Below are 24,629 nucleotides of genomic sequence, written 5' to 3'. Positions count from 1 at the left end.
ACGATTCACATCTAGTCTGACTCTTCATGACTTTTCTCGTCATTATCAATTAGTGCTCTACCAGAGTGACTTAAATGCAAGATCATTTTGCAAGGATTGGTTGAGAAAAAGTTAGTTCCGTTTTTGTGTATGTTCACACTAGATGATGGTGACGACGCCACGGAAGAAGAAGAAGAGGAGGAAGTGAAAAAGGAAGAAGAGTCACAGGAGGAGAAAAAAGAAGACGGAGAAAAATCGACAGAGAAGAAAACTAAGATTCAGATGTATGGATTTTTATTTTTGCTTCAATTGTCTTGGTCAAATTAATGTTTATCGAATTATGTTGTGGCTTGCTATTATTAAGACGATTTTACAAACCAATTTTTGTACTTTAAACTTTCTGTTACGTTTCTAGTGCATTTTATAAGTTATGACGTGTGCATTTTGAACAGTTCGAAACTATTGGATTTATTCAAAGCACACTCTAATGTACTGTACGCATGCATTGTGTCTGCTCCTGTTTACAGTAAATCAAGCAACAGTTTGCAACATTCCTTCTCGAAATTACACCCCTTCAATCCCTTCATATTTCTTCAGCCTAAAGCGGCCAAAGAAGCGACCACGCAGTTTCCCGGATACTCGACCCCGCGTGCTTTGCGCCGTCAACAGGGTAGGCACACTTGCTAAGGGTCTCCTCATCCACGACGATCTGCAGGTGTGTCTTGTTCTCTTATGCGGAATCGTCCCAACCAAGTCTCTCCTGCAGCGCATAATCAAGCACCTACCAGGTACTGTAGATAGTTTTGTTAGTTTCAAGTCTTATTACGTAGGTTTTGCAGTTGATGTCATTTCTTGAATATATTTTTTTCATTTTAGCCGTTGTATTAATCATTTTTGGGTTTCACTCTCTGTAAGCACGAGGTCATGTCTTTGAAGTACTGTGTCGTTTATAATAGTAATGGAGTATACTATACATAGGGATGGTTAAAATCGTTTTTTTTAGTCGTCGTTTTGTTAATAGTTTTTTCTTCGTTTTTTATACTATTTCCAATCGTTTCATACAATTCTTCAAGTAGCAACTGTTTTCATTTATCATAACAAAGAACTGCAAAATTGTGTTGAATTATAACTGCTGAAAAATTTATTAAAATTAGTTTGCTGCCATTTGGGCTAAGTTCTGTAAGTTAGAAGTGTGGTCGCACGCTTAGCAAGTGGTACCAATGAACCACCCAACTTCAAGTACTACCAATGATGAGGATGAGGACTGCTCGTTCCTACTGCATGTTCACAGTCAACCTCTTTTGTTGCCTCTCTTAAATACTTTTATTAGTTTGTTTATTCCTTTCATTCTTGTCATTTCTTCCATTGCATCGTTTACATCGTGCGCGGACATTTTGCCGAAACCCATTTTGCCGAAAGACATTATGCCGAAAGACATTTTGCCGAATGGACAAATTGCCGAAAGGACTAATTGCCGAAACAATTTGGAAAAAAATTACTTTGAAGTGACACAAAGTCTCGTTACTATGCAAGCAGTGCTTTTGAAATAGAATTATTTTGCTACTGTTGTTTGCTTAAAAATTACTTTGAAGCAACACCAAGTCTCGTTACTATGCAAGCAGTGCCTTTGAACTGGTAATTATTTTGAAGTGACACCAAGTCTCGTTACCATGCAAGCAGTGGCTTTGAAGTAGTAATTACTTTGCTACTGTTGTTTGCCTAAAAATTGCTTTATATACAGTCCCCACAGTTTTGGAAATCAGTATTAGTTTAAGTGACACCAAGTCCCATCTATAAGTATATATGCAGTCTCCACAGGTTTTGGAGATCAGTATTAGACGTTTGCTTATATAACACTTCTGTCGGATACTTACGCGCTGTCGCACATAATTTGTGAGTGAAATCTGTTTGTGAATGACATTTATGTGTTATTAGGTTATGATTCTTCTTCTTGCGTTTGAGGCCGCCACAGATCACGTTGTTACATCCAGGCGCAGCAGCCAATGGATTGTGTATTCATCGAGCGTTGTTAGGTCCACATGTCTATCTTGTGGTCGGTATACAGGACATTGATAGATAATGTGGTGTGCAGTTTGAAAATCTGAGCCACACGCACAAGATGGTGAATCGGCGAGGCCCCACTGGAACATGTTGCTGCTAAAACGGCCCACTCCAGTCCGCAGGCATTAGGTTATGATAATACATTATAATGCATTTGTATAATTTCGGCAATTTGTCCATTCGGCATTTAGTCCTTTCGGCAAAATGAGTTTCGGCAAAATGTCTTTCGGCAAAATGGGTTTCGGCAAAATGTCCGGGTACCGTTTACATAGCCCATTATAACGAGTATTAAATGGAGTGTTGTGATGTTCTTTAAAATCTAATTGGTAAATCTACAGTCTAGTTGACTGATACAGGTTAAGTCATCGATAACAAAAGTGGACAGTACTGAACAGTTCTTAACAAAAGTGGACAGTACCACACGAAATTGACAAATTCAAGCTCTTACCATTTAAACGTAATAAACTTGCATTTGCCAATTTTGGTGTGATACTCTATACTTTGATTATTTTATCGCACTACGCACCCGTTTGGATCATTGGTGAAGACAAAAGAAGATTTTAATGAAACGTTCAGTGACAAAGTTGTATTTTTGTAACTTATTGATGTCTTGATTATTTCAGAACAAATATTTCAGAGAAGCAAAAGTACAAATTTTGTTTCAACATTTAAAATTTTTGACAGATTGTTGGTGTGAAAAAACAGACGTTTTTTTTCTTTTTTGTTTATTTAAAAAAAAAAAAACAATGAGTTACATCTCTAATTATACAGCATTGGTTAAAGCGATTTTCTTTCTCAGCTAAACTGGAAGATGTAAACAAGGATTTCAAGTACGAACTGAACGAAGAAGAAGGTGGCTTTGAGATCGTTGGCCACTTTGAAGTGACGATTAAGGTAGGGAGCTTCATTTTGCAGTTGAAAGTTAAATAAGATTGTTTATAAGATCTTTTGTTTTGAGGTTTTCTCTTCTGACATCGACCTGGCTGGTTTCATTCCGAGTTATCTCTATCCTCCGTTCAAGATCCCCAAAGTTTTTCCTCCAACTTGATGTCGCATAGGTTACACATCGTTTCTTTAACTCAATGTGGATCGGTCTTTCAATTTTTAAAGGTTTTGCTCATAGGCGTAAAAATTTCCTGACGTCAAATAACTTGGCTGAGATACGAAATATTCCTTCATTCATAGCTTGTCATGCCAGTGTCGGAACCAGACAAAAGCATTGTTTGTAATACATTTTCGTAAGTCTTTGTCGTCACAGAAAGGGGGCAGTTGGTGAGAATATTGAATGCTTCACTTGCCTCAGTTGAAGCGCAAGGCCGTTATAGTTTTTAAAAATCGCTTTACTGATCAATCTTCTCTCAGTTGTCTGTTGCTTTGACTTCCACTTCTCTCAAATCTTCAAGTGGAAAAGAGCAACAAGAGAAAGAAAAGAAAAAAGAAAGTGACAGCGAAGAGAAAATGGAGCAAACGGAAGAGATAGCCAGCGAGGAGAAAACCGAAGAGGAGAAAGGTGAATTAATAACTGGTGTTATGATAAAGAATGGCCTAAAACTGTTTGGAATTTCGCGTCAAAATAAACAGCTCGAAAAACATGTAAATGAGTTTTAAAGCAAAATAAACTAACGTTTTCTTGTCCTCCTTGACCTTACCTGACAAGTGTTCGATTCCCAACGTCACAGTCTGATTCTCGATGAGCGACAGAGAAAAACCATTCTGTTTCACAACCTGCATATTATGCTTCAAGACAATCTCAGTGTTCTCAGTAAAGCAAAAACCACTAATGCCAAGTAATTCAAGATAAAAATGTCTTTAGAATTCTTTTAATCCGATTCTTATGAAGAGAAGGTTTCTGCAGCATATTTTTGTTGATTTTCTCATTTGGTGTCATCCCATTTTCAAATATCAGAAGCAAACATTTCAGAGTGAAAATATGATTTTGTAAAAACTGAATCGCTGAAATCCTTGATGGCTTGCATCTTTATTGTGTATAATAATGAGCACCAATTAGATGTTTACATTCCAAGTCACATCAAATATAGTTATTACTTTCTAAAACCTTAGTCTACAGCCTGTTTCACCCGAGGGGATCATCAGAAAGTCCTGAAAAATATTCAAAAAAAAAAATCGGTAATTCCTGACAGGATATTAAACATCATAACCTTAATTTAATCTGCAAAAAAACTCGGAATTACAAAGGCTCCAACAACATTTGTTAGGTCATACAGAAGCAAAATGCAATAAAATGATGAAAGTAACCTGTAGAAATTAAATTTATGTTATTTTGAAGTATTTAAGTTCAAATCTGTTGCGACGACGACATTTACTCACCAGTTCACTACGCTTGCTTGCAAACTTACAAAAACGTACAAAACCACACAAACTTTGGTCTATTTCATTATGATTTTAAGCTCCTGAAGAGAATCAGGCGAAAAGCGCTTAGAGCTATAACCTTCTCATCACCTCCAAGTCTTATACCACCAATAAACTCTTCAACATACCTTTTGTTTGTTTTCCTTCCACCTGGCCATGCACAAACAATGCACGTGCACTGGGGTTTTTGTTTAGTCTGGCTTACGGTATTTACCGACAGATGTAAGGAATATCGTGTTTAAAACAATGTGGTATGGATAAAACTTCCCAGACAGCCTTCTTGGCGAGTAAATCAGTCCATATTTACACTCATTTTCAACGTCAGCAGACGTTGAATCAATTTAAAATGGGTCTGATTTGCTCCCTGAATTTTTGCCTTTTGCGGCAACCGCCTACGTTTATATTTACTTGTTGAATATTGAAGTTGGCTTGCTTGAAAAACAGATACTTTTGCTTTGACATCACCTTTCTTCGCTCTGATTTTTGTTTGTTTTACCTTTTGCTCGATGAACTTGTATAAGTTTACTGTTTTCTCAAACCAAAACTGCAAGATTTTTGGTCCAAGAGGTTTCTGTGGCTTATCTTGCTGACAGCAGCTATCCGTTTAGCTAAAGATTTATTAATATCCGCTGTCTTCCTGTTTGGTGTAATTAATTTTCAGTCCAAAATGACAAAAAAAAACTTGTTGACAAAAGTCGGAATGTAAGCTATCACTTCTCATATCAACACGAAATGACGATTTCAGAACCAAAATGTCAATCATAACAAATTTGTCGTTTGTTGTTTAACGTTGCTTTCAATCTGAAAAGAACAGATTTTAGATCAAATGTTATTCGTAGAACTATTTCTTAACGCTTCTAGATTACTGAATTGTATAAAATAAAATTATTTTTTTAAATTCAGTATTTGTGTTGAAAGACTTAACCTACAAGCAGAGTTTCAACGATGTTTCGATGTTTATTTTTGTTTGGCTCCTCAGATCCTGAAAAGAAGCCAGTCGACGAATCGGAATACCTGCCTAAACCCGTTTTGCTCGGGGCTCTTGCGAAACTCCGTCACGCTAAATGGTTCCAGGTTATTTAAGGGTCAATTTGGACCCCAAGATTTCATTTTCTTACCTAGCTATGGGACACCCCCTGTTAAGCTTCTAGACCTAATACCATGTCCATTAATTAAACTAGTAAAAATGCTTCCGGACGGAAAAAATACGGAAAAGACGTTGGATAACGTTGAAACACCGTAGTTTTTCCATGCAGGAGCTGTTGTAGATTGGTATATTATCCATCATATGCACATGGTATCAGCTCAACTGCTTCAACGTAACTGACCTCAAGGCATGTCCTTCACCAGCACATGGCCAATGAGCTTAGTGGAACGTAAAAGGGTTAAAATTTAGGTTTTCTTTTATTTTTTAGTTGTCCTTTATTATTTTTTACATTTTTTACCTAGGCCAGAGCGAGCCAGCAAGATGGCGGCGTTGTTATTACCAGAATTCTAAGGAACTTGAAGATGAGAAATCCAATATGGCAGCCTCTCTCGGATTGGGTATGTTTTGTTTTTTTAACTTTATGTCGGTTATTTCTCTGATAACTCAAGAAAAGCACATGTCATCATCGACACAAAGGCAATGATTCAAAACACTTCACTTCTGTTTTGCTCTTTTAAAGTTATTAGAAAAGAATTGGTAACACTTCAACGGTGAAATGATATTTCATTGAAACTTGGTGGCTTTCCAACGATCGCGTCATGAAAAGTGATTAGTTTGTTTTTTTAATTAAATTTTGTATTTCTGTTAATCAAATGAAATTAAAGAGTTTTTAACGGCTACAATCAAATATTTTTAATTTCTTTCCACTCACATGACACCAGGCCCTTGAAAATCTTCTTTACATCGCTCTATCCTCTTCCACGGAGCACATGAGTCCTGGCGACGCTCTTCGTCGCTTTTTTGAGGTCATAGCTGGAGGGGTTCTCTTAAAAGGTCAGTTAATCACCTTGTTTTCATTCGATTTTACGTTTTAGATCATACAGGGTTTCAACGTCGTCAGTCGTTGGAGCAATGCAAGTTTTGTTTTGTTATTAGTTTTTCTGACAGAACTTCATCGACTTTCAACTGCTAGGTAACATCGCCACATGTTTGATTCACATAAAATGCTGAATCCAGTTTATTACAATGTTGCACAATGCGGTTGGCTTCCTGATTCTCTCCAGCTCGCCAACAATGACGTCATAAGGCAGCACAGACGTTTCCACTTAAGACAGCGATAATCAAAATTCCGATCTTATGTCTGACCAATTTCAAATTAAAAGTTTAGATTTAAATTAGATTTGAGAAAATTAAAAAGTATCTCCCCATGCAGACCGGAATGGCATCCAGGACCCTTGTGAAAAAGAAGAAGTTGATGTGCTGGATTGCTGCACTGAACAACAGCTGGAGGACATGACCAGGCACGCTCAGAACTCGTTGCTTAAGATCGCCTTTCGAAAAATCCACGAGGTACGAGAGCAGCATTTTTGGTTTTTAACTCACTTTGGTGTTAATTTGCGTTGAAACAACGCAATTGGTTCATATCACGATTTTTTGAACCAGGTTCTCGACATGGAAAAGATTGTTTTAATGAATCGCCAGCAGCAGCATCCACAGACTGCAAGCTCCTCAACCACAGCTCTCCAAGCACAAGCTGAAGAGGAGGTGGAAGAAAGGGAAGGAGGAAGAAAGAGGAGATTAGAGCATAATAGCTCCGACAGCATGGCGGAAAGTCCTAAGAGATCACTCACAGATGAAGAAGGTTATATACATACATGTCATTAAAGATAATAGAAATCCTCAGTTGCATACAACTGAACCTTCGTTGCCATGACAACCTTTTGGTTGATGGCTCTGTTTAATCCAGCTTGACACACGGCTGACATGAGTCATCTAATTCTGTCCGAAACTAACTTAGTTTCATGGCATTTTTCAAATTCGATTCCATGCTCGTTGACGTGTTCACCTTGTTAGCTAAGATATTTTTGACATTCGCATGTCCTGATACCGTAAATATAATATAAATACAATAAATTAATTTCAAACAAGCCGATGTTTTGCAATAGATTGAGTTTCGCTTTTAGCAGCATGATCGTTGCTTACTTCACAATGTAGATATTAACGACTTGTTTTAGTCTGATGCTGCGAGTTCGCTGCTGTAATAGCGGTATTCACTAGCTTTTGGAACACAGTTCCCTAGTCATGTACTATGACGAATGGTGTTGAAGTCAGTGGTTCGTTCTTTTATGCGGCTCTTTTGTTTGGCTTGAAGCTACTGTCTGTTGAGTTCCTGTGTTGTTAGTGCAATTCGCTACTACCACAGCGAACTCGCAGGATCAGGCTAAAACAGGTCGTTAGTATCTACTGTACATTGTGAAATAATAAATAGTTTAAGTTGATGAAATAATGTAAACATTAAGTCTTTACCAAAACTTTTTATCGAAACTATTTTCTGCCATATAAACCATAAATTTACATGAAACTACATGCAATTTTAAAGTGCTAAAATGACGCATTTTAGCTATGGATACTGCGCTAAGAATATAATAATTTTGCATATCCGTTAGTATTTTCTGTGGATCATTCTCTTATATCACAGGCCAATCCTATAGATGTTTGTTGGTACACCCCTTCATTTTCTTTGAATGTCAATTATCACTTCTGCTTTAGACACGGACACACAGCAAAATCTGGCCGAGCTCACCATTTCCGGTCCAAATATATCGACCGTCATCACAACGATAGAAGAGGTGGCCGAAGAGAAAACCGCCACTAGAAGTGAAGATAAACAGGAGACGAACAAAGAAGAAGAGAAAGTTAGAGAGTCGCAGGTGGAACCGATGGAGACGGATGCTTAGAAAGACTTCACGTTTCTTCATTTATTGTCGATTGTGATGATTTCGCGTTGGGTCAACACACAACGTCTGATTGTATCTAAAATATTGTACATTTTTGTGGGAAGCCAAAATTTCCAGTTTCTTTTATACGGACGGGGGATGAAAATGTCAGGTTAAAAAAATCACACTTTGTTGATTTTTTAACACAAAACAGTTGAGTTTCAATGGGAAACGAGTCTTTATATTTGGAATCTTTCGTTTACGCAGCTCGATGTTGTTCGGGTGAATGATATCAATTTTACATCAGATAATGTAAAATTGCCGTCATTGACATGTCTCTATCGCATTAGCGACATTGTGTATTTAAGTTTGCATGTAATTCGCATCAGAAAGTTGAAACGAGATCGCTTTCCCGATTTAGTTTTCAAATAATTTCAGCCACCGGAAATGTCAAAACGATGTCAAACTACACTGAACTGGTTTCAGCCAGTTTCTTGGCCTCATGTTCGTGTTTCCAAGAGAGACGTTGAGACAATGTAAAACATAACCATTGCTTTCGGGAATTTGCCTGCTTTCCAACTAACATATTGGTCTGTTTACACACTGATTCAATGTCTACAGGTTAGATGTAGAAAAAAAAACAAGTTTCTTTGGTCATTTATTAAATTGCCGCAAGTTGGTCACTTTATTCGTTGTCAATGCGATTCAACTTCATGTTGTGATAAAATGACGACTTCTAAACTATACATTCGTACATAAAAGCATCATTGCTTGTCATCATTTTAACGTAAAAGTTGCCAACTTGGCCATGCTTTAATTTAAAATAATGTGATGATTTCTTGTGTTAACACAAAATTGTATGCCATCCGGTGTTGGTCGAATCAAAATGACCCAGATCCCAGACAGCAAAACCCGTCATTTTTACATTGATTCTGCAGACGTTGAATCAATGCAAAAATTACGGGTTGCCACTACGCATTTTTATGATGGGCTGGGTAGCCGAATGGACATCCGTAGCAGATCGATTGAAGTAATTGATTATCATATCTGAATGTGGTATTGCTGCTATGATTGCTAGTATGGAAATGAATATCCAGAATTGGAAGAAATAAAGCGTTTCTATGTTGTCGCTCAGTGTCTTATTGTGTTATCACTCCATCCACACCCGCCCGTAAAACCAACGCTTTACTGGGAAAGAATAGGTCGCTTTTTTCGTGCGAGTTGGCTCCAAGAAGTTTTTCCTATTTCCTCAGCATTTACATTGCAACGTGATGAAGACTCTACAAGCATGTCTGGTATTTGAGATGTGAGTTTTCTCTTAAGAAAGTGGCGAATGTGAGGTTTCAGTTACGAGTAGCTTTGTTCTGACATCCCATGTCACTTTGTCAGTATGATATCTCTTGACTCTATTTTATCTCACCATGTTAACATGCAGATACAGTGCAATCCTTAGATGCTTCACACGAGCATGGTTTTGTATCAGTTTGGATGATAACTGACCTGCAATCACTACTGATAATTTTTTTTTATGAAAACGTGAGCAGTATGCAAATTGGTACAGAAGTCGCCATGTTTTACAGTCGCCTACTTTTGCGATTTTTCCATTAGCTTTACGGTTTTCCAAATTGTGCTTAATGTTTTTTCTCAATTTCTTCCTTTCAAGTGCACGTCAACCATCATTGTGTCTTCACAAGATGCATTGAAGTGACACAACAGAGATTGTTGATGTTTGCAGCTTTTGATTACTTTTCAACGTAAAGTAATTATCGCTTCACCTCGTGATTGATCTCTTCAGGCAGATGATTTCCAGACCACGAAAACTCATAAAAACTCTATTTTTAGCACAGAACATCCCCGCTGCATGATTACTGTTCAGTTTGAAACCGTTCGCTCAGCAAATAATTTGCTTATCAACAAATACGGCGTTAGGCTTGTCAATATACACCAGTGTCATCATGGGCAGCTGTTCCAGGCGCGCAGACTGATTACGAAGGTTATGTGGATGAAGATTAGACCTGTTTGTTTATTTTTCTGCAAATGTCACCTTCATAATGCTGGAATTCTAACAAACTTAATTTGGTTGAAAATACAGAGCGTTAAAATTATTCTCGCCTAAAAATGTTAATCTTTCTGGCAATGAGAAAGTCAGGTTTTTAGTTTCGTGTGCTTGATGCTTTAAGACAGGGGTTGGCAAACTTTTTGTACTGAGGGCCACATTTGAAAAAATGTTGCGGCCGGGGCCGCACACTCTCATTACAAAGTAGGAAAATTTACCCGGTGTGTAAATAAAACGCATATTAAAGGTTTGCCCAAATATTTTTACAATCAACTACATTAGTGAGATATAGAGAAAAAACAAAAACTTCATATGCTCACCAGAACCCAGCATGGTTTCAAAATTCTACCAATGAAGGAATGTAGCCTAGGCTAGTGTGATATTCTAATGAACATCTGTAATAAGCTTATCTCAGGTTGTCGAAGCATTATTTTGCATTTTTTCTGCAAATACTGAATCGAAACCATTCTGCCCAAATTTTAATACCAAATATAAAAGTTTTCAAAATTGTCGATAGGCCTACCGTACTCTGTTTTACATTCAAAGCAAAATGTTTTTTATACAAAATGCAACACTATAAAGTTACTAAACTGGTAGAATGTTGAAAACTTATGGTAAGAATTGATTTGTCCAAATAACTAAACATTTTTGCCCAAACGATTTTTACTGTATAACTATATAGGATATCGAGAAAAAACAAAAAACCTCATAAAGTTACCAGTACCCAGTAGGCTTTTAAATTTTACCCATGAAGAAATGCAGTCTACATGTTAGTGAATATCAGTAATAAGCTTACCTCTGTTTTCCAACTGTGCTTTTTTACAGTTCTTTATTGCAGTTGTCAAATCGAAACTTATCATTCTGCCCAGATTGCAATAACACATGCAATAGTTTTCAAAGTCGGTGATAATACATTTATATTTATTGGAAAATATTAATGTATCTCATAAGTTACAACAATTATGTAAAGTTTCTAAACTGGTGAGGCGTCGAAACATTGTGGTAAGATTGATTTGCCCAAATAACTGGACATTTTTGCCCAAATTTGCAACATTTATTTTTCAGCGAGAGAGCGACCGCCCCCCACTCCCCCATCTCCTACGGCTATGGTGTAGATGCAAGTAGCTAGAAGTGATTACCACCAAAAAACATAAAGAGTGGGTGAAGAAAATATTTTGTGCTTTTGAAAAAAAAAATCGTGGTTAGGGAAATCACTATACCCGGAAGGGGGCCTTGTACTTTACCATCTGACGGCTGAAGTGGCTGTTTTAACCTCTGATGGCAATTCCTTTAGATCTGCTTATATCAAGATCTTGACAATGTTTGAAGTCGCGGGAAATCTTTTAAATCCGGGCCCCTTAAATATTCCGGGTCCAAAAGTACCACTTAGACTCCCCTGTCAACGCCCCTGTGAATCAGATGTTGTATCTGTTGGATATAGGAACATCCATGGCACATTATACATTTCATTTTTCGAAATATTCAGTAGCCTATACTTTTTGATGGATTCACATCCAATAAACTGCCAGGCTATGGAAGTAGGCTACCTTTGTGTGGTTTTTAATTTGTCGAATCGTAAATCTTCTTTGCAGTGTGGAAGAGAGATTGAATCTTGTTGCAACATTCGTGGCTTATCTTTAATCTCCACATTACTCTTTGGTTTGTGGCTTCAAGTAAGATCTCAATATAAAAAAAATCAATTACATGTCTGTGTAATGTACATTATAATTTAAAGTTCAACTGGATAAAAAAAACTTCATTAGTTTGTTGGGTTAAACCTAATAAAAAATCTTATGAGTGATTGATAAAGAAAAACAAAAAAATTGTTGAATGTTCACGCATTGTCGAAGTTAGGTAAGGTGTGTTAAAGCGAAGCATGGTAAGTAGCCTGTTTTGAACATTGTAAAAGACGCTGATAAATTGGCTGTCTGCAAATGTTAAGTGGAATGCAGAATACGCTTTTATATAGCAGGCACTTAGCTTGCTTTTTTTCTTTTGTTTTTCGATATAAAGTTCAAATCTCATTTTCTGTGCTGTATTTGTGTCGAATACCGAATGAGAGCAACAGCGCAGGCGTTCAGGCAACGGCTTGTGGTTGCAGGGCGTCGTTTATGTATCGTATAAGTATCGTTTAAGTATCGGCAGCCGTGGCCGAGTGGTTAGCGCGTTGGGCTCGCAGTCGAGAGCCTGCATGTTCGACTCGCAATGCAGGATAAAGATAAACAAACAAACAAAACGATGTTGAATACGGAGAAATACAGAATTAATTGTACTGCACTTAAAAATAATCTTTAAAATGCAGGCTATTTCATGAAAGCAATCGAACCTAATGCTTAAAATTATTGGAGTAGGCCTACTACTAGTCGTCTGGCTTTTCCAATGATGTTTTGTAATTGTAGATTCTTCCAAAAAGAGCTTGCCTAACAATATACGTGGCTTTAACTAACAAATATTTTAAAAATGAATTTCATGACAAAATGTTTTATTGTTGCTTTTTTTTCGTCACTTTTTGCCGACTTGGATGTAACTGCATCTGCAATGAGAGAAGTACAAAGGTAAACATTAAGGTTATTTGCTGAAAAGTTTACACAGTAACATTGCAGCAACAACGTGAATGTAACGCCCCAAGGTCGGAATACTATATATTGGATATTGCCTAAAACAGACAAGTCCAGAAACAGCTTGTGCTGGTGAATTTGAAGCTAGAGTTGCAATGGAAAAAACTCAACTGTTTTAAGAAAAATTAAAAATTTTCTCGTGGCCTATCTCGTAGCCTACACAAGAAAATGTCTCAAAAAATTTGATTTTCAAAACTAATCGTCCATTCAGGTTAGAAACCCTTCGATTTACAAAAAAAAATTCTCCTAAAATTAAAGTAGCTTGGTAAATTTGCCACCAGATAAAATGGAGAAGATTGCACGCGTTGTTGAGACATTGAGTCAAACCGCTCCGTTATGGTGGCAGACCTCAAATGGTGTTGATGACTTTTTAATTTTAGTTTAAACCGATAAAAAATAAATAAACCCGCGTTTTAACTTATCATCGAAGTTGCATTTGCATTAAGGTTTAAAATTGCAGTCCATTTTAAGAAAATGTATATTTGAAAAGGTTTACGATATTTCAAACATCTTAGACTAAAGCCCTCTCCCAGATGAATTGGTACCATTTTTCAAACGTTTAACTGTAATGTAACTTAGTCAAAAAAATTAAGAATTATAAATCAGATGATTATTTGTTGCAAATATTGCGATATAAGTTTTTTTTTTACGAAATCATATCAACTTTTAATCACTTATGCCGACCTGAACCTATCACAATGCATCACGCCTTACAAAATTTTAAATGTCGTAAAATTGACTTGGCAGCAAGTAGGCTACTGTCAACAAAATTATAAACTGATAATTTTTTTAACGTGGTATATAGAGGCAGAGACCACGTTGGTTTGAATAATCTCGTAAGGCTTTTAGCCAAGTAGGCTATGATGAAAAATTGATTGCAATTGAAATCTACCTGTAAAGTGTCAATACACACTTTAAGTTATTTATCTCTAAACCTGAAGCGAATACTGTAGACTTGAGGGATTGTGAACTATTGCACAATATTTATCGTTTTACTTAGCATTGAATATGTTAATTTGGCCTAAAGCTTCCCAAGAACATTTTATTCATTTATGTATTAAAAAGATAAATAGATTTCTGAAGAACTGATTTTTTTTAATGGTAAAGAAGTTTATCGACGTCAATTATTAACAAACTAACGTCATTGTGGGTTGAGCAAAAGATTATTTTCGCTTCGGGAACAATTTCGTGACGCATCACAATGAGGACAAAGTGGAAGTACCAACACTAAAACTCTAGTGCTCAAATAGCCTAGCGGCAATAGGTCTACTGTAAGAACACCGAAGCGAATCAACTTAAACCTCAAGCCAAACATATTCAAAATAAGCTTTCAGAGCTTTAAAAATCAGTGACGTAGCTACAAAAAAAATTTAGGGGGCAAAACCAGCAGTTGCTGGGGGGCAACCATTTTAATAGTCTAAACAAAAAGTTTGTTTAAAAACATAGCTACTGAATGCAGCAAAAATTTATGAAACGTTATTCAACATCAGGGATTCGAATCCCTGTTCAACATGTAATACAACATCATTAAAACGTTGTAATAGCAATAAAAATCATTTGTTTTGTATGAGGGGGCAAGTTAAAGTTTTTGGGGCGATTGCTCCCCTAGTGGCTACTTCCCTGTCACAAATACTGACAAGGACGGAAACAAGTTGTTCTACAATATCTCGTCATACTATTGCTTGTCATAAAAAAACGTTTCATACAATTTTAAAAGAGGAAAGCATTATTTACATTGTATTTACTGCTATTTCATTGTGTATCATGTTTTACCTTTGATCAATGGCGGATTGTCTTATGAAAAAGAATAAGCTCCACTGATGTTAAAACTGATATTTGAATGGTCAATGAGCTTTGCTTTCATAGAAATCACGTCAATGTTTTAATTTCAGACAAGGGGGAAGTGTTGTACAACCCCTGCAAGAAGGAACTAATGAACAGACAACGCAACTTCCGTCAGTAAACAACAGCATTCCACCAAGATTGGTTCAAAGGCAGTAAGTTAAAAAAATTGTTAAACAAGTTATTCCCTCTGAAGATGCGCATTGCCACAATGCGCAAAACGCCAGTGCAGCAATTAAACAGCTTTATGTGTGTAATTCAGAAAAGAGACAATGGTATATTATTGTTTTGAAAGAGATAGCAATTATAAACCAGAAAACTTAAGACAAACAGTTTAAAGGATCCGCGACGAAATATTACACGAAATTAGTTGTATAAATCACAAAATCAACAAACTAGCAGTTTCAATGTTTTGGTTATTTCAATCAAATATCTTTACATCTTTTCAATCTCGAATCACCGGCAACAACAAGATTTGCCACGTTGTTTATAAGTCAACGATAAGTTGCACGGAGCTTTGCCGTGCCTGGTTCAAGCAACACAGCCTACGTGCCGTATGATGTGATTGCTTAATTGTGGCGCTGCTAAACGTAGTTACCGGATTTCAATCTTCAGTTTGAGCAATCCTTTACCACAAGTCAAGTGCCTGCTTGAAATACTACGCTTGCTGTGTCCAAGCGCAGTCGCAAAATAAAACAGTCTGCAAGCCGACAAAGATGTCTTTCAAAAACTTTCTTGTGAATTAATGTGTAAGATGTCAACATATCGTGTCGATGCAATTATAACACCACCATACATGACGTAAACAATAAATTAGGCCTATCCTTTCATACGTAAATATAAACTGCGTCATTGCTAATTACAGTCCAAATAAAAACATTTGTTCCAATTGGTGTGCCCAATTAGTTCCTTGTTCATGTGTTCGCACTCGAAAAGTTATGATTAAGAAATTAAAATGAAACTTTTGTTTCATACGTGAAAGCTTAGGCTGCTATCAGTACAGGTACAGATCAAAAGCCTAAATTTTTGCAGAATTATATCAATTTTGAGTAAGCGCTGGGGGCAAGAAATAGGAATGCTTGCATAAGCTATACTTAGCCTACCGTAAAAGGAACGTTTTGCCTGTGTCTTTCATCTAACTAAAACTCTTCATTCGCGTGACTACAAATTACCCATGGAGAAGCTGCAACTCAAATGCAGCAACGACGTAGATTCAAGGTTTTTAAGAACTTTTGTGCTTTCATTTCTTCGAAAACTTGACATGTTTAAAACAAAACTTTGAACATGTTTACAATCAGTTTTATTTTATAACTTCAATATACTGAACAGGCTGTTGAAAACTTCCATGTTTCATCACTACATTTACTGTGACTGAAACAATTATTTACACAGTTTACATCTAGTTTTACTTTCCAAGCAACTACCTTATAAAGTATAATATCAATAAAACTTAATTTGCCAGTATTGAATTAATGTTCATAAAACATTGAGTATTACAGAAACATAAACAACGTAACAAAAATCTTTTAATTTAACAATATTTGATGATTAGTAAAGTCCTTCGAAAGATGTGGTTCATCCAAGCGGGGACTGTTCAAATATCGTGCCACGCTATTTTATTACTTTCCTTCACTTTTCTCATTTACGCGCACCTATACCACGTAATAATATATGACGTAATAGAAGTTTTGACACTCTCCCCCACTTGCATCATGCGGAGGACATAGGTTTGAGTCCAAAAAAAGTTATTTTTTGTGATGGTTATATAGCAGCAATACATAGAGTGAGCTCGTATTTTTGTAACTTCGAGTCACTGCCAGAGTAAAACATGGCTAATTCTCAATTCTAGAATATGTTGGGACAAATAACCGTTGTTTTTTCATTGGAAGAAATAATTTATTTTTAATGCATGTATAGAAAATGTCACAAACATTTCCAATAAGATGATAATTTTAATAAAGAGAAAACTGAGATTGCTCTAAATTTGCATTCTGCATTGTTAATTACCCCAAACTAAAAAAAAATCAAACCAAGTTAATAGCCTACGCTTCACACAATAGGCAAGTTCTGTCAGGCTATGTACGTTTAGACAAAGTGTAGACAACTGTGTCACTCTCTTGTATTTTCTTTCATAAAAAATTTGAAACGCTGATTCAATAAAAATTAATTCAAACGGCCTAAATTAACATCATTTGAACTTTTTCCAATTTATTCCAATTACTGTATTCTTCCTGTTTATTAATTTGAGAATTGAGTGTGGAGTATCAGAAATCAAGTTACGTGGCGTCAAATGACACAAACTAAAATATCAATTATGTTTTTACAGACAAGAATTAACTCCGGGTGATGACGTATATCAAGGATATTCTTGCCAAAGCGACAACACGTGCTTTCACGACGGCCGTTGCTTGGGTACTCCGTACGGCAGCTCACTATGCAACTGCACAGAGGATTGGTTGGGTCCGCAATGCAAGTTTTCATCCGCTTCAATGGTCCTGGAGCTACATCTTCGTCCATTAGTCAGGCGTGAGTCAAAGATAGTTGTTTTATTGCATGAAATTTTATTCATGTTTCCAAAAATAGTTATCTCAATGCAAAAATCTTTTAATGGACACTTTTTCTTTCAAAAAGGAAATAGACTAATTCATTCTGACCACCAACAACAAATAGAAACAAGTTAAGTTTAACATCATCGAAACAATTTTATTTAAAAATTAAAGCAAGTCTACTAAGTCGGCGATGTTTATAGATGTTAAATTATTGAATCCGTCTTGTCCACTCTTTTTAACTTGTTAATCCTCAAATATAGCTTAATATAGTTTATACACAATAATTGTTAATGAAAAAATGTCAACATTTTTGTGAATGTTAGACAATATTGATAAATGTTTGCAAAGCAGATAGAACTTAATTTAGGCTTGCATGTAAACACTGACGCTTCAAAATTATGCAAACAATAAGCAAATGTTTCTTTATGGGTTTTGGGTTTTTTGCTGTAAACTTACAAGTACTTTGGACGAAGCAAAGGGCTAATTATGTACACAAATAACCAATTATTTCAGTTTTGTTGAAAAATAATTAAAACATGTTACATGAACTGATAAAGCGGTTGCATTTTGTTGCCGTGATAAGGCGTGTTAGAAATTAAATTATACTGCAGTTAAAAGGAAAGACTTCAATAAAAATTAACCACGTTTACCAAATGCAAGCCATTTTAGTTGTATTACAGAAATAGTTTTTCTGCCCGAGTAACAGCCTTTGATGTTGTAATGAAACTTCAATCTAGAAAAAATGCGCAAATGAAATTTGTTGTCAATAAATAGAAAATGCAGTAAACACTTTTTTATTTGTCAAACGTTGACTTCGTTGGCTTATTGCGGCCAGGAATGGTTATACAATACTCTATCAAGTTCTCGCACACCTTATAGTTTGCTTGACTTTTAGGTGAGATTTACCTTATCAAAATACATCACACCTTATATTTTGCGTCTGTTGTCTACAACGTTTTACGTACGTAAAAAAATTGAATTGAACAATTCAAACTGACTATGAAGGTCACTGTCGCCCTTGATGATGCGGTAGCCATCTGAGATAGGCAGTTTTAAACTTTCCAAGTGATAATAAAGCGAATTTACAGTTTTGTACCATTGATGGTCTGTTACAACTTTTGAAGCGGCTGGAATAGCCATGTTTGGTGCGGCTTGTGACTTTCGGTAATGTCAATAGCAGAAAGATATAGAATAAAATAATATTACAGCTTGTGCAAAGAACTTTAATTTGTGACATGCACGAATTTGTTAAGCCAGTCCCATGTTGTAAAACAGAGGTTTTTAACCTTTTTTGCACCGCGACTCCCTCAATGTAATTGACGTAGCCTCGCGACCCTCAATAAAAACATTCAACAAAAACATATTTAATGCAAAATGACATCCAGTTATGTTTCGTTTTGCTGTTTTAATGTAAACTTTTAAAACTAAAAACCCCTTTTCAAAATGTCATCACTGCGTTTATAACGTTTTTCGGATTATTGCTGTACTTCCATTTTCTATCAAGCTTGGTTAGATTACAGATAAAAAAAAGTAATGAGAATAAGCTATATTTTCGCATTTTCACCGGTTGAATTTATTGTAATTGTTTATGGATTTATTTAAATCAGTTTTAGTTCAGTTGGATGGTTAGTGCTGCATTTTTTTTACAGGCTTGTCAAAGCGTGGAATTGTTCCTAAAAGAACTTTTAAACAAAATAGCCAACGCACTGAATTTTTTCAATCCGATTGGAAGCGATAGTCTACTGACAAATTCATATTTGACATATGATTTCAAATAACCCTGCTTTTTTGTCATAGCGTGGTTTCTAATTAACTTTAATTGGCACAAAGCAACGTACAGAAACTAGATGAAAAATATTCAGAGGCTGTTCCTCAAAATATCGAATGCTTTTCTATGGCTAAAACCTTTGCAACTACTGAAAGCTTAAACTATACAATAACTTCACTTCGAAAAATAGTCGATTGCGAAAAACAGAGTTTTTAATTTTTTCTGACAAAAAAGTATTGATAACTATAGCCTACACTGGATTCTCATGCGTATCGCGAGTTCCCAGAAAAACGGCTCGGGACTCCCAGGTTGAAAACCCCTGCTGTAGACTGTTTAGCTCCAGGAGATCATTACTTTTCGAATTTAAGAATTTTGTTTCTCTTCGATCTAGTTTCGTTTCACATCGCGCCGAAAAAAGAATTGTTTTAAAATTTAATCGAATTTCTGAAGAAAGCGGTTTTCAGTTGTTGTAAGATGAGCGTTTACATGAGAATAAAAAAAAAGCAGTCCATGAGATTAAAAGTGTAAAGCTATATAAAGCCTGATGTACTTTCTCTTTGCTTGAGTCCCACTTTAACCCTTTCTGATGCGTCTCGTGCAAACGGACAATTTTGTAATTTGAATCAACATTCTGACGGCGATTGCAGCTCAATCATGATGCAAGTCACATAATTTTTTCTTAAAAGTTCTTTGATGTACGGTACCGTATATGGGGAATGAATGTTTTCTTTAGAGCTTATTGGTGGCAAGTAGGATAATGTATAGGCTACTACTATGCGATATTCTCTTAAACAACGAAAACAAAAAGACAAGCAAATACTATATGTTTCTAATATTTTGTAAACAAAAGACAACAAAAGATATATGTTACTTTTCGTGCCAAAATTTTTTGGATTAAAATTAAAAAATCTGGTGTTGTGGATAGTAATTAAACACACCTTAAAAATTATAAATCTGTTGTCGCTAGTGTTTGATTGTTATTGATTTTTGATGGACATGACACATAGATTTCATATCTTTCATAGGTTCCTTCATGAGTTGCCTAAATTTTACCGGGGCTGTTGATGGAGTTCATGCCGCAAATATCTTCACAATCTGCAGACCAGGAAACACACAGTGCTGGATCCGTGAAGGTTTGTCCAATCTTTTAATCTTTACGGTGAAGTTGAAAAGCACGCGAGAAATGTCAAATTCTTAAAGCGCATTTTTAAAATATGAAATTTAAACGCGTAAACTAAAAATGTGTTCTTACTCCAAGAATGGAGATAGAGATTTTGATAGAATTCCTACCACTTTTTTTAAAGTAAAAAGTAAATGTGCGAAAAGAGGACTTGTAACACAAGTAACATCTTATCAAGTAAAAGCAATTCTACTTTGCTAAATCTGTTATGTTTGGTAGACCTAATCGCTAATCACGTCCTAGATGTGAATTTGTTTCCTACAATTTTGTCAATCATGAGGGTTCGGTTTATAAATTTGTTGTAGGCGATGAGTTAATGCAACTTTAAAAAGTATATGAAAAATGTTCATGTCCAGAAAAGAAGATAAAAACTTCAAGAAAAGATGTGAAACATTTTATTTTTCCCAATAGTATTCATCGAAAGAGGATTTATAGTAGGTTACGAAAGTTTTTTCAGTTGGCTAATTAAGGAAACTTTTCCAAAATGAAAATTATCACCTTATTAATATAATTGTTGTTTGAAAGATAATGTTATTCTCATTGCAGACGATTAACTTGTGTTTATTCTGTCAACAGCGGTGATTTACAGCCGCAAGAACCGGGCACACCCCAAAAATTATTTTGTATTTGACAAATGTCTGCCGCATATCATGTTATCACGAAATTTAATCGAATCTTTGCAAGACTTAGCGCACTGACATCAAACAACAAAAATTAAATGTTAAGATAAAAGCACATTAGACATGCAGAAGCACTAGATCTCAATATTTTTGTGCCACATCCGTTTATCTTCTACACTTTTTTAATTATCGACACGCGCCCGTCTGAAGAATGTGAGACTACTCACTCAATGTGTGGCGCAACAAACATATTGCTTCTGCAAACAGATGTTGAAGGTAGCAAAGTCTTTGTGGTTTTTCCGAGTTCGAGTCATATTTTTAAAATACGCTACAAGTTCTCTTTCCTTGATTCAAGGATGATAAACAAATTTTTACAACAAAGCTCTTTTAATTTGTCTGCATTAAAGATTAGCAGGCTACACAGCAGCTGTAGCTCACCCAGCATGGGGTTAAAGGGGATCAAGCCCCCCCCAAACCCGCCAAAAATGAAGTTTTCGTATGTTTCCCATTGATACCCTTTGCTTACAAGTTAGATATGAATAAGACACAACAATACAACAAAGCTGAGCAATATAACAATATATTTTAGATATTTACAAATAGTCTTAACAGTCGAACGTTTTCGGCTTAACTTACCTCTCATTAGGAACCTGAAAATATTTATAAAAATGCAATAAATTTCAACTTCCTTGAGGTAAAATTGCATTAGAAAAAGGCAACCACACATAACTACAAAAAAATTTGCACCACGGAACGTGATACATCAAGTAAATGTTCAGGAGAATAGACCGCGCCTCAAGCAAATAATTGTTTGTTTAAATTTGGGCTGTAGCGTTTGCTCAACACTGCTTCCTGAATTTTTGTGTCAAATTGGGATTTGCCTTTGCGTAAAATTTTAAATAATAAAGCTTTGGTAGAGAATTTGCTTTGTTGAACCATAGAGAAATAAAACAAAGTAACTTCCGCGGGTTTAACATGATGTATTACATACACAAATATAACATAATTAAAAATAAACTCTAACGTTTTTGAATAACGTTTTCGTTAACGTTGTCTTATTTCTCTAATTTTAAATGAGTCAGCAGAGAATTTTCGATGATATGGTCTTTGGTGGCACTTTTCTTTAACTCCCAAAGTTCAGTCGCTCCCGTACTGTCGTGGTCAAATGTCTGGTGGACATACCGATGTACCATACGTCAGTGCCCAATCACACGGACATGTAAAACTGTGTACGACATTTGAGCAGAGAGACAAAGGCGCTTGGGACTTTACTTGAAAATAAGAACTAATTTTGAATGTTTTGTAAGTAGGAAAAATCGTCCACATCAAATTTAGCCTACTGTTTACAAAATTAATGTTTTGTTTCAAACTGTTTTCGTGCCAGTTGTTGTTTTCGCACTTATTTGTGTTGGCAAACGGAAAGCTAATACTATTTTGTCCATGTACATGACGAAAAAGTCGGGGATTTATATAAGATTGCGAGAGTGGACAAAGGAATGAGGATGCTGATGGTGCTAGTAGCATGGGGTTCACTAGGAAAACTTCTAATCTGATTGAGAGAACGAATCCTAATGTATTGGCAACCGGTGGGTTGTGGGCCGTGAGTGTCTTTAAATATTAATCAAAGGGATGGGCATTGGCCTATTGTCACTGTCACTATTGTCACAAATCACTCGGCCGACATTTCTGAATTAGACCCCCCCTAATTTTTTTTGGGGTGCGCTATTGCACAGCAGTCTGCTTCATCTTGAAGAAACGAGTTGTCGTGAAAGGTTATGGTTCTGATGGCGCTCGAAAACTTCAGTTTGTTGTTAAAAAAGTACTAAATAAATTTTGGGCACTACGGTACATTTATCATATATGATACCTATCTTATTCTCATATTCTGAAATATTGACTTGCAATTTTATACAATGCAGTTGCAGCAATTCGTAACTGCATGTACATCTGCGGCTCGCTGTATGACTTGGTTAAAATCTATAACTTCACGCTCGGTAACTATACGTGTATCACGAATTGACAACGATAGACACATATGTTTTGGCCAATAGAGGCCGGCCTCATCATATCGCATCACCCTGTCTGCCAGAAAAATCTCCACTATCTAGTAACTTTGTTATTTTCACAGTATGTTGTACTAGGCTACTTGAATAAAATCATCGAGTCAATCTTTTTTTAGGTGGCCAAAATGCAATCAAGGTGTTTTTTTGGTGCTTGAACACTGGATATGGAATGCTCCTCACCGAAGGAAAGCCAAGGTTTTCAACAAGGTTGGATTCTTATGCAGATACATTCAGGAAGCTTTCTCGAGGGGACCGGCGACGACAACGCGTAGATCTATCCCAGGAAGTAAATCTTCCTGTATCTATTCGACTAGAAGAAGACATCGACCATATAAATACTCGTGGACCTCAAAGGTTGGGGACAACGTCCGAAGGGGGAAGTGAAAGTCGGTTTAATTCTCGAAGATTAGAAATGCTGAGAAGTTCCAGTGAGCAACAAAGCATTAATTCTATTGCTGGTAATCGTAGAAACTCACAACGAAACACAAATCCATCTTCTCAAAATAATCTCTCAACCGGATTTTCACTTCAACGCCATTTATCAAATCTTGGTCGCCAATTTCCGAGTTCCAGAATTTCCAACTCAACTGTCTCACAACAGCGTGCAATACTTCCAGGAAGAAGATATCTAAATAACTTGCTTCAAGCTGCGTTAGCAAATGGCCGAGTGTCTCAACGTGCTATGCAACGAATGTTTGGGCCAAGTACCGGCGCCAGGAAAGCATCCTTAAATCAAACCCCAGACAAAAGCAGCGAATACGAACCTGATTATTTCTTAGCTCCAAATGCGGGAGATGACGTTTCTGATGACATGCCGTGATGCGTGAAGCATCCATAATTAGTAATTACATCAGCTGCTCCATTCTCTGTTCAATTGACTCAAAGCATGAGACACTAACAGCAAATCCATATTGTGGACTTCCTCAACTCTCTACGAATGTTTTTGTATGAAAAGGAATCTTTTCAATACGATTGTTTTTGTGTATCACAGCGTCATGAAGAATGTTAAAAATATATCTGTAATTTTGTCTAGATGTAATTTTTGCTAAGTTATTAAAATTACTTAAATCACTATTTACTAATACCAGAAATCGCCGGAAACGAGAAAAATGGTTATACAGTACTTTCAAAATTTTTCCGCGTGTTTATCAGTGAGTGATTCGTGCGTTGTAAATTCTTACAAAACACTTGCATCAAACACAGTGTCGCGTTTCGACATTCAGTGGTAGCCTATTACCACCAAGACAAAACCAAACAAAAGGTCTCCCTGTTTATTTGAGATGTTTAATTGTTTATGCTAACTTAGGCTATCCTACCACAAAGGTGTTTATATTTATCAACTACCAGCACTTAAAATCGTTTGTCTTACATATGAACTAGCTTATAGCCAACTATCCTACAGTTTTCCGAATAGGCCTATCTGTATTTATCATTGTTCTTGCTTAAAAAGCAGATATGTAATAAAAAGTAATAATACAAATAAGCATGGCCACCTGGACATCTTTAGGTAGCCATGAAATAAGTAGGCTACTGTAATTGTACTTCGGGTCGTTGACAAGTTACAACGGTTGTTGAGAAGTAATCAGTATTTATTTTGTATGTTTCTAAAAATGCTATTTTGGCAAGGACGATGCTTTGTTCTCTCCCGGTGCACTAGAA

General features: G+C 36.1%; 2 protein-coding genes across 3 annotated transcripts in view; both read left to right on the top strand.

The window, feature by feature from the left end:
* The window catches only part of LOC145772777 (uncharacterized), a 28,114-nt gene extending 18,713 nt beyond the window's left edge, over positions 1-9,401 (top strand). The window contains exons 20-29 of one of the 2 annotated variants that reach the window (XM_082584655.1): positions 143-263; positions 577-767; positions 2,840-2,934; positions 3,403-3,550; positions 5,390-5,484; positions 5,860-5,955; positions 6,280-6,391; positions 6,771-6,907; positions 7,001-7,199; positions 8,108-9,401. In XM_082584655.1, coding sequence (XP_082440781.1) covers positions 143-263; positions 577-767; positions 2,840-2,934; positions 3,403-3,550; positions 5,390-5,484; positions 5,860-5,955; positions 6,280-6,391; positions 6,771-6,907; positions 7,001-7,199; positions 8,108-8,295 — 1,382 coding nt within the window. In that variant the 3' untranslated portion in view covers positions 8,296-9,401. Of the gene's footprint in view, positions 1-142; positions 264-576; positions 768-2,839; positions 2,935-3,402; positions 3,551-5,389; positions 5,485-5,859; positions 5,956-6,279; positions 6,392-6,770; positions 6,908-7,000; positions 7,200-8,107 lie in introns of those variants that run through there. The other variant, XR_014289321.1, reaches the window with a different exon arrangement.
* A 3,467-nt stretch (positions 9,402-12,868) lies between these two features.
* LOC145764472 (uncharacterized) lies at positions 12,869-24,417 on the top strand. The gene is made up of 5 exons (XM_082576090.1): positions 12,869-12,885; positions 14,841-14,945; positions 17,117-17,316; positions 20,133-20,240; positions 23,087-24,417. Exons 1-5 carry the CDS (start codon positions 12,869-12,871, stop codon positions 23,788-23,790), a joined length of 1,134 nt encoding a protein of 377 aa, XP_082432216.1. The 3' UTR covers positions 23,791-24,417.
* The last annotated feature ends 212 nt before the right edge of the window (positions 24,418-24,629 follow it).

Source organism: Aplidium turbinatum, chromosome 1 (genome assembly GCF_918807975.1).
Source record: "Aplidium turbinatum chromosome 1, kaAplTurb1.1, whole genome shotgun sequence".
In the NCBI taxonomy this organism is placed as follows: Eukaryota; Metazoa; Chordata; class Ascidiacea; order Aplousobranchia; family Polyclinidae; genus Aplidium; species Aplidium turbinatum.
Note: the sequence above shows the minus strand (reverse complement) of the source record. Positions and strands in the feature narration are given on the sequence as shown.

Coding starts and splice junctions, on each gene's coding strand:
- LOC145764472 (XM_082576090.1), top strand. Junction 14,946..17,116: donor CCAAGATTGGTTCAAAGGCA/GTAAGTTAAAAA, acceptor ATGTTTTTACAG/ACAAGAATTAACTCCGGGTG. Junction 17,317..20,132: donor TCTTCGTCCATTAGTCAGGC/GTGAGTCAAAGA, acceptor TATCTTTCATAG/GTTCCTTCATGAGTTGCCTA.